The following is a 19352-nucleotide window of genomic DNA, read 5'->3' on the forward strand; positions in this document are numbered from 1 at the left end:
CAAAAACTAAAAATCTACCAAAATAAGGATCTAACATGTTTACTTTGAAGAGCTAGTTCAGTATTGAGTAAGAGCTAGCCATTGACAGTTTTCTTCCAAACATGGTTTGTTTTTTTTGTTTTTTTGTTTTTTTGTTTTTTTTTTTTTTGGTTTGTTTTTGGGCCACATCCAGTGGCACTCAGGCTTTACTCCTGTCTCTGCACTCAGGAATCATTCTTTCTTTTTTGAGGGGGGGGGGTCACACCCGGCAGCTCTTTAAGGGTTATTCCTGGCTCTACACTCAGAAGTCGCTCCTGGCAGGCTTGGGGGACCATATGGAATGCCAGGATTTGAACCATCGTCCTTCTTTGTGCAAGCAAGATTTTATGACTCAAAATCTAGATTTTACAAAATACCCTGGTGACTCCTATTGCAAAATGATATTTCAGAAGAACTCCTTGAACTCAAATACCTTACTTACATTTAATGTGAACCCATATATGGCAAACTGAAGTTCAACTTCCAAAAAAGACTGACTACTAAAAGTGTGTGGTGCACAAGCTAAAGAATGGCTCTCTGAATGGCTCTAGTCTAAGGAAGGGAGGGAAGCTGGATGGGTGGATGAGAGGAGTCAGTCCCAAAGGTAGAATCAGCAAATTACCCTTCCAAACATCGATCTTTCTATTTTGTGCAACAAAATATCATCTAGATGCAAAGATGTTCAGAACAACACCAATGGAGATAAGAGAAGTCTTAGAAGTGCCCTGCTTAGATATGCCTCCATGGAAACAGGTTTTTCACTTTCCAAAGTATAATCTAATATTGTCAACCACTAATGGAAGCACCAAAATACTTTCTATAAAATTGTAATTCAGGATTTTCAATGCAACGCTTTTCAAGTATTTTCTAAATTAAAATATAATATATTTTAATTTTATGGTAAAAAGGCCTATTACAAGAGCAAGTGTACCTATGAAATATTTGTCACTAGGACATGTGGTACCAAAACTCAAGAGGCATGAATGACCTGGCTGAAAATTATAATGACTTTAATTATCTCTGGTTATATCCAAATTCTGGGCATACTTATTTTTCTTCCACACTGATAACTTTGACAAGTAACCTCTCCTCTACCATGGTTTCGTCACATCTGCCCTTCTGATCTTTAGGTCTTAGCTTAAATTCCATTTCTTTTAGAATGGCTCAGAAAACCTTATATAAAGTTGCCACCCACATTCTGTCTAAACCAATTCTTTTCTACAAGGTTCCTTCTTATGACTTATCACAATCTATGTTCGCCTGTTTTCTTGTTCATTTGTTGTCGACCTTCCTACCAGAAAGAGGGCAGGAATTTCATACATTATGGATGTTAAATAAGTTCAAATCCTGCACACACAAAGCTCCAGAGAGGTCTATTATTTAGCTACTTGTTGTGTTTTCACCCACCCTTCGAAACCCCAGCCCCTGCTTTTTTGCCATTGCTGGGATAATGCATGCCAGTCTCACTATTTCTAAGACTGTCTAAAGATCATTTTGTAAATAGCAGTGTATAGTGTAAATGTTAGAGTTAGGGAATTGGGGCGAGGGTTGGATTGTTAATGATTATCTTAGTCCTGACTGTTTTACCTCTATAGAAATTGTGTTTCCATATGCTTCGGTGCAATGTTCAGTGTCTATTTATTAAAATCATTCTTTATTGTACTTACAAAAACTAATGAGTTGATAAATAAGCAAATGAGAAATAACAAAATACAGCCAAATTAAAAAAAATAAATCTTAAGGGCCATGGAGATACAGCAGATAAGTTAAGTGTTTTTCATATGACTGACTTGGGTTTTATACCCCATGATTTACGAAGTACTGCCAAGAATACCGCCTGAGTATAAAGCAGGAGTAAATTCTTAGCAAAGCTGGATGTAATATATAATTTTAATTTTATATTGTTATAATATAATTATATTGTTATTAACAATAACAAAATAGTTTCAGAACCAATCAGAAGCTTCCATCAAAAATTTTTAGTTTTTAAAAACAATTTTAGTTTTGCTTTAGCTAATGAACATTGAATGTTCCAATGAGCAATTGCTGAAATTACTATTCTCAGAGCTGTAAAGTATAATACCATGAACTATAAAATGAGAAAACTACCGTATTTTTTGTTCCATAGGACACACTGTTTTGCCCCCAAAAGATGTGGGAAAATGTCTGTGTGTCTTATGGAATGAATGCTGCCTGGAGCTGAAGCCTGAGTATTTAAAAAAGTTTTTTACTTTCTGGTTGTTCCCAGTCACTATCTTCTGATGAAGTCTCACTTTGCACCATTTGCTTTAAATATTTTTTTTCTTGTTTTCCTCATCTAAAAACTATGTGTGGCTGTTCACAGCCCTGAGCCACTGCTTCTGGTTTTGGCGTCTGTGGAAGCTACATGATAGGAAGTGAGCTGGTACCCAGGAAGGGTGGAGCAGAGGAACCCTGGCAGTCTGCTTCATTCTGTGGCCACACGCATCTCCTAGTCACTGAATCCTAGCACAACATACAGAAAATATCACACTACAAGCTCCACAATGGGGAAAAATGCAGGCTAACACCATGCAAAGAAAATACAGATGGCAGCTCTGATTACCCTAAGAGTTCCAACCACCACCTATTTAGCTCCTCAGACAAGGAGTTTAGAGAAGAAATGTGGAGATGTTCATAGAACTCAAAGAAAGCATATTTTGAGCTGAGCGGACCACAAATAAAAATCAAGAGGACATGGAAACAGAAATCAGAAAAATCCAAACAAAATAACAGGACTGAAAAACATGGTAGGTGAAATGAAAACCTCACTGGAAAGCCTCTCCAATAGAGTAACAGCAGCTGAGGACCGAATCAGTGAGCTGGAAAATGAGGTGCATAACAACTCCATAAAACAACAGAGAATGGAAAAGAACCTAAAAACAAATGATCAGAAAATGGAAAAAGTCCTCAAAGAGTGTAAACAGAATAAAATAGAAGTCTTTGATAAACTCACAGAAATAACATAAGAATCATTGGAGTCCCAGAGACCAGGAAGAAAATCCCCAGGAAGAATCACAATTAAGGACATCATTGCAGAGAAACTCCCAGAGCTAAAGACTGCATGCAAGGGCTGGAGAGATAGCATGGAGGTAAGGCATTTGCCTTGCATGCAGAAGATCAGTGGTTCGAATCTCAGGATCCCATATGGTCCCCTGAGCTTGCCAGGAGCGATTTCTGAGTGTAGAGCCAGGAGTAACCCCTGAGTGCTGCTGGGTGTGACCCAAAAACCAAAGAGAGAGAGAGAGAGAGAGAGAGAGAGAGAGAGAGAGAGTGCATGCAACCAAATCTTGCATGTCTGAAGAGTACCAGCTAAAAGAAATCTGAAGAAAAGCACTCCAACACACATCCTAGTCACACAATGTCAAACCCCATAGATAGGGATAGAATACTTACAGCAGGAAAATCAAAAAGGGAAATTACATTCAAAGGAGCATCCTTAAGAATTACAACAGACCTGTCACAAGAAACCCTCAAGGCAAGAAGGCAGTGGTGAGATATAGTGACAAAGCTCAATAAAATAAATGCTTTGGCTAGAATACTGCACCCAGCCAGACTCATGTTCAGATTTGAAAGAAGTATACATAGCTTCATGGAAAAACAGCAGTGCAGATACTTTACAGATTCAAAACCAGCCTTAAAAGAAAAAATGAAAGGTCTACTTTAGAAAAGACAGACCAAAAGACACAGCATACTCCTATACAAAGATAGCACTAAATCCCATGACAATTATCTCTCTCAATGCCAATGAACTAAATGCACAAGTTAAGAGACACACAGTGACAAAATGGACCAAAAAGCTGAATCCAACATTCTGCTGCCTAAAAAAAAACACATATGAATAGTCAGAAAAAACATAGACTCAAAATCAAAGGTTGGAGGAAAATCATCCAAGCAAACAAAAATCTGTAATGGCCATATTAATATCAGATGACACATACTTTAGAATTAGAAAAGTTGTAAAGACAAAGATGAAAATTTTGTAATAATCAAAAGATATGTACAACAGGAAGAAATATCACTCCTAAATATATATGCATCCAATAAGGGACCAGCAAAATATTTAATACAATTGTTGAAAAATCTGAAAGAAGACATCAATAGCAATACAATAATAGTGGAAAACCTCAACACTGCCCTATATACTTTGAAAGGTCAACCAGGCTGAAACCCAACAAAAATATACTAGCTCTAAAAAGAGAAAAGGAATAAAGTAGACTAATATATATATATATATATATATGGCTCTCCACACCCAGAAAACTGAATATACATTCTTCTCCAATGCACATGAGTCATGCTCCAGGATAGCCTGCATGCTGGCCCATAAAACGTAACTCCATAAAATCAAGAGGATAGAAATTGTACAGACTACCTTCTCAGATCACAATGCACTGACATTAAAAGTGAACTACAAAGGGACACAGAAGAAAAACTAACTCCTGGAAATTAAACAGCTCACTTCTGAAGAACCAGTGGGTTAGAGATTAAATCAAAGAGGAAATCAAAATATTCTTGGAAACAAATGCAAATGAAGACACAAATTATCAGAATTTGTGGGACAGAGCAAAAGCAGCACTATGAGGAAAATTTATAGCTTTGCAGCACACATGATAAAGAAAGAAGGGACCTAAATAAATAGCTTAATGACACAGCTTATAAAAATAGAAAATTATCAACAAAATAAACCAAAAATAGGGCCCGGAGAGATAGCACAGTGGTGTTTGCCTTGCAAGAGTCGATCCAGGACCAAAGATGGTTGGTTCGAATCCCAGTGTCCCATATGGTCCCCCATGACTGCCAGGAGCTATTTCTGAGCAGACAGCCAAGAGTAACCCCTGAGCACCGCCGGGTGTGGCCCAAAAACCAAAAAAAAAAAAACAAAAAAACAAAAAAACAAAAAACAAACAAACCAAAAAAGGTAGACAGAAGGAAATAACAAAGTTTAAAGCAGAAATAAAAGAAGTGAAAATCAAAAACCAATCCAAAAGATCAACGAAAGCAAAAGTTGGTTCTTTGAAAAAAATAAACAGGATTGATAAACCACTAGCAAAACACACAAAAAAAAGGAGAGAGAAATTAATAAACAGATTAGAAATGAAAAAGGAGAGATCACTACAGATAATACAAAGATCCAAAAGGTAATCAAAGACTACTTTGAAAAACCTATGCCACAAAACATGAGCACCTGGAAGAAATGGATAAATTCTTAGACTCATAATCTTCCACGGTTGAACCAGGATGATCTAGCACAGGGGTCTCAAACTCAATTTACCTGGGGGCAGCAGGAGGCAAAGTCAGGGTGAGGCAGGGCCGCATAAGGGATTTCACTTACCAAATATTCGCAATAAAAAAATCGCATTAGTAAGAAAAAAATTGCAAAAAATCACATTAAACATTTGCATACCCCAAATGGAACTGCTCGGGGTATGCGAATGTTTAATGGGATATTTTTCTTACTAATGCAATTTTTATTGCGATTATTCAGTAAGCAAATGATTGCGAATACTGCAATATTTGAAGGCTGGCCACAGGCCACAAAATGTTGTACGTAGGGCTGCAAACAGCCTGTGGGCCGCGAGTTTGAGACCCCTGATCTAGCATATCTAAACTGGCCCATCACTACTAAGGAAATTAAAATGGTAATCAAAAGTCTTCCCAAAAACAAAAGCCCACACACAGATAGATTTATTAACAAATTCTTTCAAACCTTTCAAGAGGAACTAAGACCAATTCTTTTCAGGCTCTTTCATGAAACTGAAGAAATAGGAACACTCTCAAATAGTTATTTATGAAGCTAACATCACCCTAATACCAAAACCAGACAGAGATGATGCAAAAATAGAAAACTACAGACCAATATTCTAATGACCACACATCCTCAACAAAATCCTGGCAAATAGGATAGAACGTCTCATCAAGATCATACACCATGACCAAAAATGTTTCATTCCAGGAATGCAAGGATAGTTTAACATATAAATTAATCAACATAATATACCATATCAACAAAAGGAAAAATAAAAACCATATGAACATATCAATAGATGGAGAGAAACCATTTGACAAGGTCTAACACCCATTCATAATAAAAACTCTCAACAAGATGGGAATGGAAGAAAATTTTCTCAATATAGTCAAGAATATCTATTACAGGACAATAACAAATATTATTCTCAACAGGGATAAACTAAAAGCCTTTCCTCTAAAATCTTGTACAAAACAAGGCTGCCCCTCTCACCACTTCTATTCAACATAGTACTGAATGTACTTGTCATAGCAATTAAGCAAGAAAAAGATATCAAGGGCATCTAGATAGGAAAGGAAGAAGTCAAGCTCTCATTGTTTGCACATGACATGATACCATATTTAGAAAACCCTAAAGACTCTATAAAAAGCTAGAACAACAGATTCATACAGCACATTGGTAGGCTACAAAATTAACACACAAAACTCAATGGCCTTCTTATACACAAATAATGAAAGAAAAGAAATGGACATTTAAAAAATGATCCCATTCACAGTAGTGCTACACAAACTCAAATACCATGGAGTCAACTAAGGAGATGAAGGACCTATATAAAGAAAACTATTCAAGAAATAAATGAGGACACAAGGAAAAGGAGACACATACACTGTTCATGGACTGGGAAGATTAAATCTGACTTAAATGTGCATCTGTCAAATTAAGAAGACAGGAAGGAAGGGAGGAAGGGAAGGAAGGAAGGGAGGAAAAGGAGGGAGGGAAGGAAGGAAGGAAGGAAGGAAGGAAGGAAGGAAGGAAGGAAGGAAGGAAGGAAGGAAGGAAGGAAGGAAGGAAGGAAGGAAGGGGGGAAGGAAGGAAAGAAGGGAGGGAGGGAGGGAGGAAGGGAGGGAGGGAGGGAGGAAGGAAGAGCGGGAAGGAAAGAAAAGGAAGGAAGAAAGAAAGAAAGAAAGAAAGAAAGAAAGAAAGAAAGAAAGAAAGAAAGAAAGAAAGAAAGAAAGAAAGAAAGAAAGAAAGAAAGAAAGAAAGAAAGAAAGAAAGAAAGAGAGAGAGAGAGAGAGAGAGAGAGAGAGAGAGAGAAAGAAAGAAAGAAAGAAAGAAAGAAAGAAAGAAAGAAAGAAAGAAAGAAAGAAAGAAAGAAAGAAAGAAAGAAAGAAAGAAAGAAAGAAAGAAAGAAAGAAAGAAAGAAAGAAAGAAAGAAAGAAAGAAAGAAAGAAAGAAAGAAAGAAAGAAAGATAATTCGATGAGATCTAGTGTATCTACTACAGAGCATTCACTCAACTAAGCATGGGTTTGATACTTTAAAGTTGTTCACAGGTGTCTTTATTCAAAGTGACTGAAGACTTAAGAAATATTAAGTCACCCCCAGGCCTTCTTGGTGTCTTGTAATCCAACATTCCAAATCTAACAACTATTGCTGTTGATTCTCTTCAAACCTAAGAAGTTGAATAGACATTTCTGCAACAGATTAATTCAGCATGTCATAGCTGAGACAACCCTGAAAATGGTTCTTAAGTATCTCTAGTGACCATTGTTCAGGACACTGTGTGGTAATACTTTGAAGGGGGACCTTCTAAATGAGGTCAGAACTAGAGAAGACTTTCAGTCTTACTTGACCAATCAGTCCAGAAAATTAATGTAATGGTCTGAAAATGCAGTGCTACTCAGGCCCTGTGGTGCTAGAGACCACCAACAATGCTCAGGTTCCTTTGAAGCTACATCTGAAGATATTTGGCAGGTAGGTATGCAATACTAGCAACTAAAACAGAGCCCGATGCATGAAACACATGCATTCTAACCACTGTACCATCTCCACAGTGTTAATAGCTGATCATATTGGAAAGGGTGAGTTTCAAGTGTTCAGAGGTCTGGCTTCCCCACTTCCACAATTCTCAGTCATCCATACAGGTTATTCAACTCAAGAGCCAAAGAGTTGTGCTCAGAGATGTTAGGGAGACCACTGCTGCCTGTGATTGAACCAGAAGGAACTGTATGCAACATACAAACCTTAGCCCTGTCTTCTTTCTGGCCCCTGTAATGTTTTTTTAAATGAACTTGAACATGCATCCATTCATAGACAGAAGTTTAGTGACCTGCTTCAAATGCTCCTAAGTAAACTGCAGGATTGGCAAGGAGCAAAATTGTTACTAAAACATAATTTGAAACAAATTATGAGAGGGAGGACTGCAGTGACTAAAAAAAAAAGGTTATAAAACAGGAAAACAATAACTTTATTTAGGCCTTAGAATCAAACTAACTTGAGTACTAATTTCCTTTCTACAGTCTACTCAATTAACATAGCCAAGATGCTTAAGCTTTCAGTGCCTCAATTTCCTTACTGAAACTAACACCAGAATTAATCTCATTGGGTTGCTAAGGGGCTTAAGGAAAAAAATCTATACAATGATTTAGCTTAAATATGCAATAAAAACTGGCTCTGGTTATTAAAATTATTATTATTATTATTGGTTTTTGGGCCACACCCAGCGGTGCAGTGCTCAGGGGTTACTCCTGGCTGTCTGCTCAGAAATAGCTCCTGGCAGGCACAGGGGACCATATGGGATACTGGTATTCGAACCAACCACCTTTGGTCCTGGATCGGCTGCTTGCAAGGCAAACGCCGCTGTGCTATCTCTCCGGGCCCTAGTTATTAAAATTATTAAAATGAATTTTAATGATTATATTTATATTCCTTAGCCTAAATGATTTCATTTACATTTTTAAATAGAAATAGAATGAAATAATATCTTTAAAGTAAATATTTAAAGTAAGCAACATTGGTCACAGAAGATGAAAACCCTAAAGACTGCAAGGCTTCCCTTCATCTGAGGATGGTCCTGGTCCTACAGGAGAGGGGAGATAACAGATCTCTGTGGTGGGCACTTGATATTTGCCAAACATTGTTGAGTACTCTGTATGGAGTCTCCACAAGCTACAAAATAGATGCCTGTCAAACCAGCTCTATAATGAGAAGCAGTTTTAATGAAGACAGCTACGACCCACAGAGGCTTAGTCATTTCCCCAGTACACCAAACTAGTGACAGATCTAGGTTCAGAATCAGATCCTTCTGACACCAAATCTGTCAGCCTGCTATGTCAATGGAGATAAGGGTATTAACAGAAGAGAACTCACTCCAATGTGATGTAGGAAAAAAAGAAAACCAGTATTAACAGCAAGTGGGAAGCAAATCACTTTTAAAAAGAACCTAAAACAATGGAAAACTAAGGAATTTATACTTTAGCCTATGGTCAATAAGAAAATAGGGTTGATTTTTATTGTAGTATTTGTGAGTTACACTACCATTATGCTAGAATTATGTGCATGGGATAATGTTAACGGTATTGTAAATCACAGAACCTCAATCAACTTGTGCTGTTGTTTTGGGGACATAACTGATTATATTCAGAGCTTACTCCTGGTTCTGTGCTCAGGGGACAAGATGTGGTACTAAGAATCAAATCCAGATCAGCCGCATGTAAGGCAAGTGCCCTATCCACTGCTCCAGTTCCAAACTTCAATCAGTTAAAAAAAAAACAACAACAGTTTAGCACTTTCTAGGTCCTCCCTCAGGCAGTAGAACAAAGATCTGGTAGCTGATGCTGAAAGAAAACCTCTAGATTGAATCCTTGCCATGGCACTGTGCCAGGGGCATCTGTCACTCAGTGGGACAAAAGAAAAGTTAGGGCCAGAGCAACAAACAGCACAGAGATTGAAGTGCCTGCTTTACATGCTGCTATCCTCAGTTTGATTCCTGCCACTATTTATTGTTCTCTGAGCATGGCTATGGGTGATCCCAGAGCACAGAGCCAGAAGTAAGCCTTGATTGAACACAGCCAGGTGTGGCCAAAAACAAAAACAAAAGTTATAAAAAATAAAAATAAAAAAAAACCCAACCACTATCCTTACTGAGCATTTATTCATTGCCAACTAAAGTCCAGGCCCTATTCTAAGTCATCTGCGTATATTACTTTTAATATATATGCTTTTGCCAACTTTGCAATTTAGGTAATTTTATTCCACTTAGCAAATAAGGAGAGGTAGAGTCACTCACTCAAACATTCTCAATAAATGGTAGAGTGAGGTTCATACCTCGGCATGTGAAATTAAAGTCCCTTTTCTCTATAACAACACTGTATAAAAACTTCCTTTACAAATAAAAGACCCAAAATATGAGGAAGGGTAAAATAAAGAGACAGAACTGTCAGAAGCACTATAAGGATTCAGGTTAAGGAGATAAATGTCTTAAGTGGAGTCTTTGTGAAAAAGAAAGAGGCAAGAGGCAACAGAGAGGAAATGAGTGCATAACCTATTCTTTCATTTATTCCATTGCTGTTTCAGGCTCTGCTACCTTCAGTAGAAACCCAGTTGATAATTATCACGGTCTCCATTGCAGTCTTCAAGCTCTGACTTGAGTCATACTATTAGCTCAGCAGCAAATATTGTTTTAGATTCTTGCCTGTTCTGTCACAATGCTATCATGGCAATGATGAATCTGTTATCTGTTATGAAGGACAGTAATTCTAGAGAATGAAATTAAGTCTCTACATCAAATAAATCATTTTTGCTTCACATATCAACGATTAAAATCTGACTTAAATGCATATCTGTCAAATTAAGAAGACACAGATGCTAAACTCTAATGAGCTTTGGTAAATTCTACATCACTATTAAAGTTTAATATAATCTCAAAGATCACAGGTCCTACCAAACGAAATGTAATATCAATATATGTTGGGTTATATATTCTATAACAAAATATATAGTATATATATACTAGGTAAATCACAGTCTAGTAAATCACAGTAAATAATATTCTATTTAAATCACAATAAAGTAATGGAACATATATGCGTTATCAATATATCATTCAAACAAACCCAAAAGCTAAGTGGCAAATACTTCATCTGACCTAATTTAAAAGTAAGAAGTTTTCATATTCATTTAATTATTCCAAAAAGACCTAAACATTTTTGCATTAAAACATAGTTCAGGAGGCCAGAGTGATAGCACAGTGCCTTGCACACAGCCAACCCGGGTTCGATCCCTGGCATCCCATATGGTCCTCAAGTCTGCCAGGAGTGATTTCTGAATGGAGAGCCAAAAGTAACCCCTGAGTGCTACTGTGACCCAAAACAAAACAAAACAATAAACCTTAGCTCAGGAGCAGACAATAGTAAAGCAGGCAGTCCAACCTGTGTTCAATTCCTAGCGCCTAAGATGCTCTACCAAGCACTCCCAGGAATGATTCATGAGCATACTGCTAGGAGTAAGTTTTGAGTAAGTTGTGTATGTGTCCCCAAACAAAAAAATGATAATAATTAAAAAAAAATAAAACCATAGTTGTAACTCTACATTCATAGACAAATATAAGTATTTCAAGTAGGAAAATCAGTAGTATAAATAAAATATACAGGGGGCCAGAGAGATAACACAGCGGTAGGGCATTTGCCTTGCACATGGCTGACCCACCCAGAGTTGATTGCTGGTATCCCATATGGTCCCCCGAGCCTGCCAGGAGCAATTTCTGAGTACAGAGCCAGGACTAACCCCTGAGCACTGCCGGGTATGGCCCCCAAACAAACAAACAAACAAAAAAAAAACAAGAAATATACAGAAATAAGTTGAAATTCATAAAGCCAAACAGCACAATACACACAATATTTAATGCAGTAATATTCTGAACATTTTACACAATTAATTTGAAATGTCTGTTTTGGGGGATAAAATTGTTTGGAGGAATAAAAGTGACACTGGAGTCCCCCTTACTAAAGCAAAAGTAAATAGAGTTTGTGCACTTTTGCCAGAAAAAGATTTGTGTGCCTGTATGTGTTGGAGAAAAAAATAACAACATAGAACATTCTAAATTAATAGTTCTTATTAGCTACCTGTAGTTTCTATATTTTACTCTATTGGACTTAATTGTATTCCTATATGCAAGAGATATGGGGATGCTAACAACTCTGCTTACATATAGATACATATATATATACATATACATATACATACTCAGACCTCCACAAATAGTATGGAGAATCAAGCAATGGAATTGATTGCGTTCTCTGAAGGAAGGCTTACTGCAATGTCACAATTCAGTACAATGATATACCATTTTAATAAATCAAGCAGAAGTTAAATCTTCCTTCATCAATTGAGGTCCCCCCACAAATCTGGTTACACAAATAGCTTACTCAAATTTTTCTTTAAATCTAAGTGTTGCTTTATCTAAGCCAGGTATCATCACATTTCCTAGTCCAGCTGCCCATGGCAACTGCAGTTCCTTGCAGTTCCACTCTTTCCACCTTCAATGTCAACAGTGCCTTTAATCTTTTCCCCACTAAAGAAAAAAAAATATTTCAAATTTTCAAAGTATTTCAGTGACTGGTCACATGTTATCTATCTAACTCCTGGGATTTCTCTTTTAAACTGTCAGTCTCTCTCATCTCCCATAGCTCTTTATCTTATTTTGATGTTGTAAAAAAAAAAACAACACAATAGGTTTAAAATTTTAAACATGTAACCTTTTCACGAGTCACTGTTAATTATTTGCATCTGTGACTTTAATAATTTTCCTGACAATTAGAAAAGTAAAATCTGCAGGACTGGAGTAAGGGATGCCCCAATCACAATTTATATCATGTTAAGGAAAGAATGAGAAAGAGCTTTCTTGTCATATATGATGTGAACAAGTTATATATGCCAGTTTCCCCAATATTGAAAAGATTACTGCTCCAAGTCCTTAAGAACTTTGTCCTCTAAGTTGTTATACTTTCTGTAACTTTAGTCCTCAAAGAAAAAAAATTTTCTGGAATAAATACAATGCTAAGAATCATTCTTTCCATTGAGTGATTAAGACCATTATTATTTACACCCCTTAGCCACTTATTTCATTATGATTATTTAAATTTGTTTTCATTATGTTGTTATGAAGGCAAATTTAAGAGTACAAAGTTACAGTATTTTGAAAGTGAGATGGGAGTTATTTTACATCAAATGACATATAAGTTTGAAAGATTCAGATTTGGTCTGTTTCTAGCCCATTCTCAGCAAGTCATTTTCCCTGTAGACTGAAGTGCCTATATGGCATTTCTTGCCAACAGCATCTAAACCACACCTTGTTTGATCACTCAAGAAGCTAAGATTTGGAAAAAAATGTACAAATATGAGGATTGGACAGGGCCAAGAATTAAAGCATAACCTCTGCACATTTAATAGCCTCCAACACAGCTATCCATCCAATCCTGCTCTTCTATTAGCCTTCGCCATCTGCTCCCAGACATTGGTCATTCTGTGGGCTCTCTGGTAGGATTTCGTGGTTCAGCAGCTGCTAGCATTTTATAAAATCAGTGGTGTTGTGGAAGCATTCATTTAGTGTTGTTGTTGGTTTGATTAGTTTTCTCCATTAAAAAACACGGCCAAGAGAAAAACCAGAGCAAACTCTCCACAGACTGCAGATTTCCCAGTTTCAATGCAACTGTTGTGAAAAATTCAAATTGCCTTGTAGCAAAATTTAGGGTTTTGTAATTTGCTTTTTAAATTCACTTGTTCGCCAAGGAACCTACTGAAGAGGCACCAAAGATGATAAGACACAGTTCTGGTTATCAGTGATGCATAGTTACAGGAGAATTGTGATAGTTTTGTGATAGTTAGCAGAAGAGGATCACTTGTAGCAGGAATGAACACTCCACACGCTGAAATTGGGACACCCAACTCCTTGGGTACTTGAAATCTTGAAATATCTTCTCTTCTCTCTTCTCTCTCTCTCTCTCTCTCTCTCTCTCTCTCTCTCTCTCTCTCTCTCTCTCTCTCTCTCTCTCTCTCTTTTCTCTCTGCTCTCTCTGTCTCTCTTTTCTCTCTTCTCTCTCTTCTCTCTCTCTCTCTCTCTCTCTCTCTCTCACACACACACACACACACACACACACACACACACACACACACACACACACACACACTCACACTGCTTCTTTCTGCCTAGCCTTGGAATCATCAGCCCTTCCATCATTCCATGCACTTCCAAGCAGAACCCTTTTATTCATTCTTTGGAACTCCAGATCTGATCCCAGGAAAAGTCCAAGATGGTCATCCCGTTCCCCCACCCTTCCAATCCAATTCCCACACCCATCCCCTGACTTCCCCACCTCCCCAAGTCTACCTCCTTACCTGATAATGTCGTCGTTGTGTCCCAAGAAGAATTTCTGGCTGTGCTCGCGGGTGTTGTAAACCACCCCGACCCCAGCCACAAAGTAGACCACCTCCTTGCCGGTCGTGTAGTACAGGTTGTTGCGGCACTGGTGACCCCGGTATCCGTAAACCCACTCCAGCCGGAGCTGGCAGCTAGGAGCTGTCCGATCCGCCATGATAAGCCAGCCGACCCCACTCGCCCCCTGGCACCCCACCGCGCGCGGGTTCTCGGAGCTCGGCGGGCGCGCCGGGTCTGTCTGTGCTCGCCTGGGCTCTAGTTGAGCGGACCTGCCAGGGCTCAACGAGCAGCCCCGGGCACTGATTTCCGCGGCGATGCGCTCTCACCCCCGGGCACGCTGCCCGTGGCCACCATCACCCGCCGCCGCGGCTGGTGCTGGGCCGCCAGACCCCGCCGAGCGACCTGGCTCCCGTTCCCCCCGCGAGAAGTCTTCAGGGGCGTCTCACTGCACCTGCGGGTTTCGGTCCCCGGGAGAGGTTCTGGGGTGGATCACCCCGCCTTTAAAGTCAGGCATTAGCATATCCAGGCACACTCATCCCCCAGCTCGCTCACATGAAGTTTGCAGGGCGCGGGGGCTTCGCGATAGACGGCGGGATTTAAATTCCGTGGCAGGTCTAGATTGAACAGCGAACCCGGGTAAGCGATGCCATCATCCCCCTTCTCGGATCCAAAACGGACAGTCTACCTACATCCAGAATAGGCAGCGAAGAAGAAAGAAAAAAATTTTCTTTTGTTTTGCGTGTTACCCAATTCAAGCAAAATATCCCCAAACTAAACCAAGTTTACGTGCTTGTGATATTTTTTTAATATCATTTACTCTCCTTCCAGATTTCTCTTTTCAAGGGTGAATGAAATAATAGAGCCTAACTGCAGCTGGCTGGGGGAGTGGGGGTTTGGGGTTGGGTTCTTTGCTATTCCCCCCCAGAAATCTGGGTGAATATGCACTGGTTATTTTATATGTTTTAGATGCTCCATTCAGTTGTAGTAGATGTGTCTACATTTCATATTTTCCTGGAAGCCTCTCTTCTCTGAGAAAAGCCTAAAGATTGTAGCAGTTCTTACAAATTGGCAACTCAGATGGTAAGAGGCATTAAAGAATCAGATATATAATTCTAAAAAATATATAATGTTATATAGAATTCTTTAATTATATTATATATACATATATCTGTATACATATATATACATACATACATATATATATATATATATATATATATATATATATATATATAAAGACACTAGTGCAGTTGGAGGGAGCAAATCACTACCTACAAACAATTCTGTTCCCAAAAATATTAGTTAATTGACAAGTGGCCAAAAGCTGGTACCTCTCCCCAAAGAAGGGCTGTGGTAGTTAAGGGTACAAGAAAACTCAAGGGTCACGCCTTTCGCCTGAGGGAGGCGGGGTCGCCCAGGCATCCCTTGGGTACCCGATTCTCCCCCTCCTCCTGACACACATCCAGAACATCTGGACCCGGGCCCGCGCGCACCGCATCCCTGCCAGCATCCCCGCACGTCCCACGCACGAGCCAGCCTGACCCGCTGAGCATCTCCGTCCCTGAGCCTCTAACCTCCGCTGGCAGCGGCGCCGCCCCGCACTTGCCGGATCCTCAGCCAGCCCTTCCTTCCCGCCTCCCCCACCAGAGAGGGATCCTGGGGTCGCAGCGGAAGACAGGTTCTTTGCACAGAAGGGGCTACGGGGGCGGGGGCGGGTTCGGGCTGGGGAAACAGCAACGCCCCGGAGCGAGGGAACCGCCCCCTCCCTCAGCCGGCCTCGCTTGGTTTTTCCCCGGTGCACCCTGGGAAATGTAGTCTTTTTCCACATCTGTCGACACTCAACTAGAGAGATGAGAGCGCGGAGCAAGACTACATTTCCCAGAATCCCGCGTGCCCAGAGGTCAACGAGCGGCCTTCTGCGCCTGAGGAGGCTGCGGGTCTCCGGCTTTGAAGGGGACCGTAAACCAAGGGCGAGCGCTTGGCAACGCCTGGCATCTCCTAGTGACTGAGGCGGCCGTGAGGCGTGTGTTAAGTTGGGCGGAAACCATCTCTGCCCTTGCCTAGAGATTTTTCTCACTGAAGGCGCTGTTTATACAGTAGCAATTCAAACCCAAGTTTCCTATTTTTCAGTTTTATTTTTATTTTCATTCCTGTAGACTCCAATTTATTTCAATAATCATATTAATGAGCACGAGTAATTGCAGGTTTAAGGAAAATGCTGGGAATGAAGTCTCACTGTATGGTCTCTAGGCGTTTTTCCATGAATGACCACCTAAGTTAGACGATTTGGATAATTAAGAATAACCAGATTTGTAATTTGGAAGGTGTTGCTTAGGCCAGGAACAACCAGGTTTGGTTGTTGCATCTAAAGTAGCATCTAAAACTACCCAAAGTGAACTATGGAGTCCACTGTTTCCCGAAACAGTATTTCCAAATTGGGGTAATTGTTGACCTGTGGGTAGAGATTGAAGAGGCTGCAAAAAAAGGTGGTAGAATGAACATTTTGGGCACATCGTGTCCTTTTCTTTCTGTGCTTTCAATGTGATCTCTTATCTTCAAGTCCTTTGGGCTTTAATAACATCTTCGATTGATAGAAAAGTCTGGATGATTAAAAGTGCCAATGTTTGGCTGACCAAAAATTAATTTCTATGTGACTGTAGCTGAAAGGGAGACAAGAATTATACACTATATTCGTGGAGGCACTTAATACATTATCCAAGAAGTGAACAAAAGAGCCAGAAATAGGGAAAGCATGGTAAAAGGATGGGAGATGAGCACTGAAACAGTTCTTTCCAGTCTTTCTTCAGTATTACTAAAATATTTTTCTTTTATTGAGTAAAATTAGCTGAGATTTTTATTTTTTTAAAGTAGAGAAAGATAGATAAGATTCCATTGAATTCTCACAAAATTCATTCAACCATGTATTTTAATAATTGTATCTACTTAGAGACATTATAATTTAGGGCACAATAATGTAACATGATTATTTCTGGAGCAGTGAGTAAAATTTAGGACAATTTATTGTTTATGATGGTTGAAATGATCATGAATCATTTTTATTAAAGTAATAAATATCTGAGGTCACAAAGATAGGACAATGGATAGGGCACTTGCCTTCCATGCAGCTGACCCAGGTTTGTCCCTAGAATCCCATATGGTGCCCCTGCACCTCTACTCTCCTCTGCAACCTGCAAGGGTTATATGAGTTCAAGGCAGGCAGGAAGAAGAGAACTTGTAGAATTAGCCTCCCTTGTAGGACCTTAGTACTACACCACACTTTGAACTACCAAGCTTTAATCATTTCATTGTCTTAAAAATAGACCCATTAATATGAAATACCATCTTTGAAATAATCTATGACCCTTTTCACTGAAGCCAGAATTTAGAACCTGATACATGGTCATTTGATACATGGTCATTTAAAGTGTGTTTATATTTAATGATTATTTTCCTGAGATTCTTTTTCATTAATTTTTTTTCTTTGTATTACAATTCTTAAATTTTGAGAAGTGGATTTGTGCCCATAACAAAATTAATTTTAGAAATTTACAATGATAATTCACCATGTATCAACTAAAGAGTTACCTTCTATGTTTAGGCAAAAAACTTAAAAATAGCAGGTAAAAAGATGCTCAATATCCTTAACCTTAGTGGGAATGAAATTTTTTGGGGGGTCACACCCGGCAGTGCTCAGGGGTTACTCCTGGCTGTCTGCTCAGAAATAGCTCCTGGCAGGCATGGGGGACCATATGGGACACTGGGATTCGAACCAACCACCTTTGGTCCTGTATCGGCTGCTTGCAAGGCAAAGGCCGCTGTGCTATCTCTCCGGGCCTGGAATGAAAATTTTTTTTAAATGAAACTTTAAACACCCTGATTTACAAAATTATTTATAATACAGTCATTTCAGATACTCAATGTTCCAATAGTAAACCCCACTACCATTGTACCCCCAGTTACTACCAGTAACTTCCCTCCACCATTATCCCCAGTTACTATCACCCCACCACACCCCAAGCCAAGAATGCCATCTAGCAGTCATAAAATAATTGTCTTTAGATTGTTTGTTACAACATATATATCTCATGATGGTGTTACTATAGTTGCTTAGTACTGTGCTTTTAGGTGCTAGTTGAGTTTTGTGTTGTTTTGGCTCATTGAGCTTTTTTTAAAAAAATTTGTTTATTTTGGGGCACACTCGGTGGTGCTCAGGGGTTACTCCTGGCTCTACACTCAGTAATCACTCCTGGCAAGCTCGGGGGACCACATGGGATGCCGGGACTCAAACCACCATCTGTCCTAGGCTGGCTACTTACAAAACAAATGCTTTACCACTGTGCTATCTCTCTGGCCCCTTTTTAAAATTAATTTAATTAAATAATATATTTAGTTAAGCACCATGATTACAAACATGTTTGTAGTTGGATTTTAGCTATTAAAAAGAACACCACCACCCCCTTCCTCAGTGCAACATTCTCACCACCAGTGAATCATGTGGGACCTCAATTTCCAGTTTTTGGAAGAATCTCCATATTGTTTTCCATAAAGGCTGGACTAGACGGCATCCCCACCAGCAATGAATGAGAGTTCCTTTCTCTGCACAAGCCCGCCAGTACTGAGCTTAATGGGTCTCTATGCAACTTTCCCTTCTAATTGCAATGTCCCTACAGGGCCATCAGTACCATGTGATCTGGATATGTCTCATAGCTACATATATGGCTATGTGATCTAGGTTCTGTGGAATTGGAATTTTTCAGCAGCATGGCATCTCAGCAGGGCCATTTATATACCTGTGGAAGTTGGGTGTGGGTGGAGTGGGGACTTAGCCTGCCCCCATTCTAAGGTTTCAGACATCTGGGCTCAGAGACAAGGACTATCTGTAATGACTCAGCTGCAGTGTCTCTCCTGAATATATACATAAGGGACCAGAGAGATAGTATAGCAGACAGGTCACTTGCCTTACATACAGCCAGCCTGGATTCTATCTCCAGCACAACATATGGTTCTCTGATATTGCCAGGAGTGATCCCTGAGTGCAAAGCCAGGAGTAAGCCCCGAGCACTGCTAAGCATGGCTAGGAAAAAAGAAAAAAGATACTTCATACTAGCTAAAATAGCCATGATCAAAATGATAAT

General features: G+C 39.4%; 1 protein-coding gene across 1 annotated transcript in view; it reads right to left on the reverse strand.

The window, feature by feature from the left end:
* The window catches only part of EML6 (EMAP like 6), a 358600-nt gene extending 344004 nt beyond the window's left edge, over positions 1 to 14596 (reverse strand). Inside the window, exon 1 of the mRNA XM_049784798.1 lies at positions 14178 to 14596. Coding sequence (XP_049640755.1) covers positions 14178 to 14374 — 197 coding nt within the window. The 5' untranslated portion in view covers positions 14375 to 14596. The remainder of the gene's footprint in view (positions 1 to 14177) is intronic.
* Between the last annotated feature and the right edge of the window lie 4756 nt (positions 14597 to 19352).

Source organism: Suncus etruscus, chromosome 12, assembly GCF_024139225.1.
Source record: "Suncus etruscus isolate mSunEtr1 chromosome 12, mSunEtr1.pri.cur, whole genome shotgun sequence".
NCBI lineage: Eukaryota > Metazoa > Chordata > Mammalia > Eulipotyphla > Soricidae > Suncus > Suncus etruscus.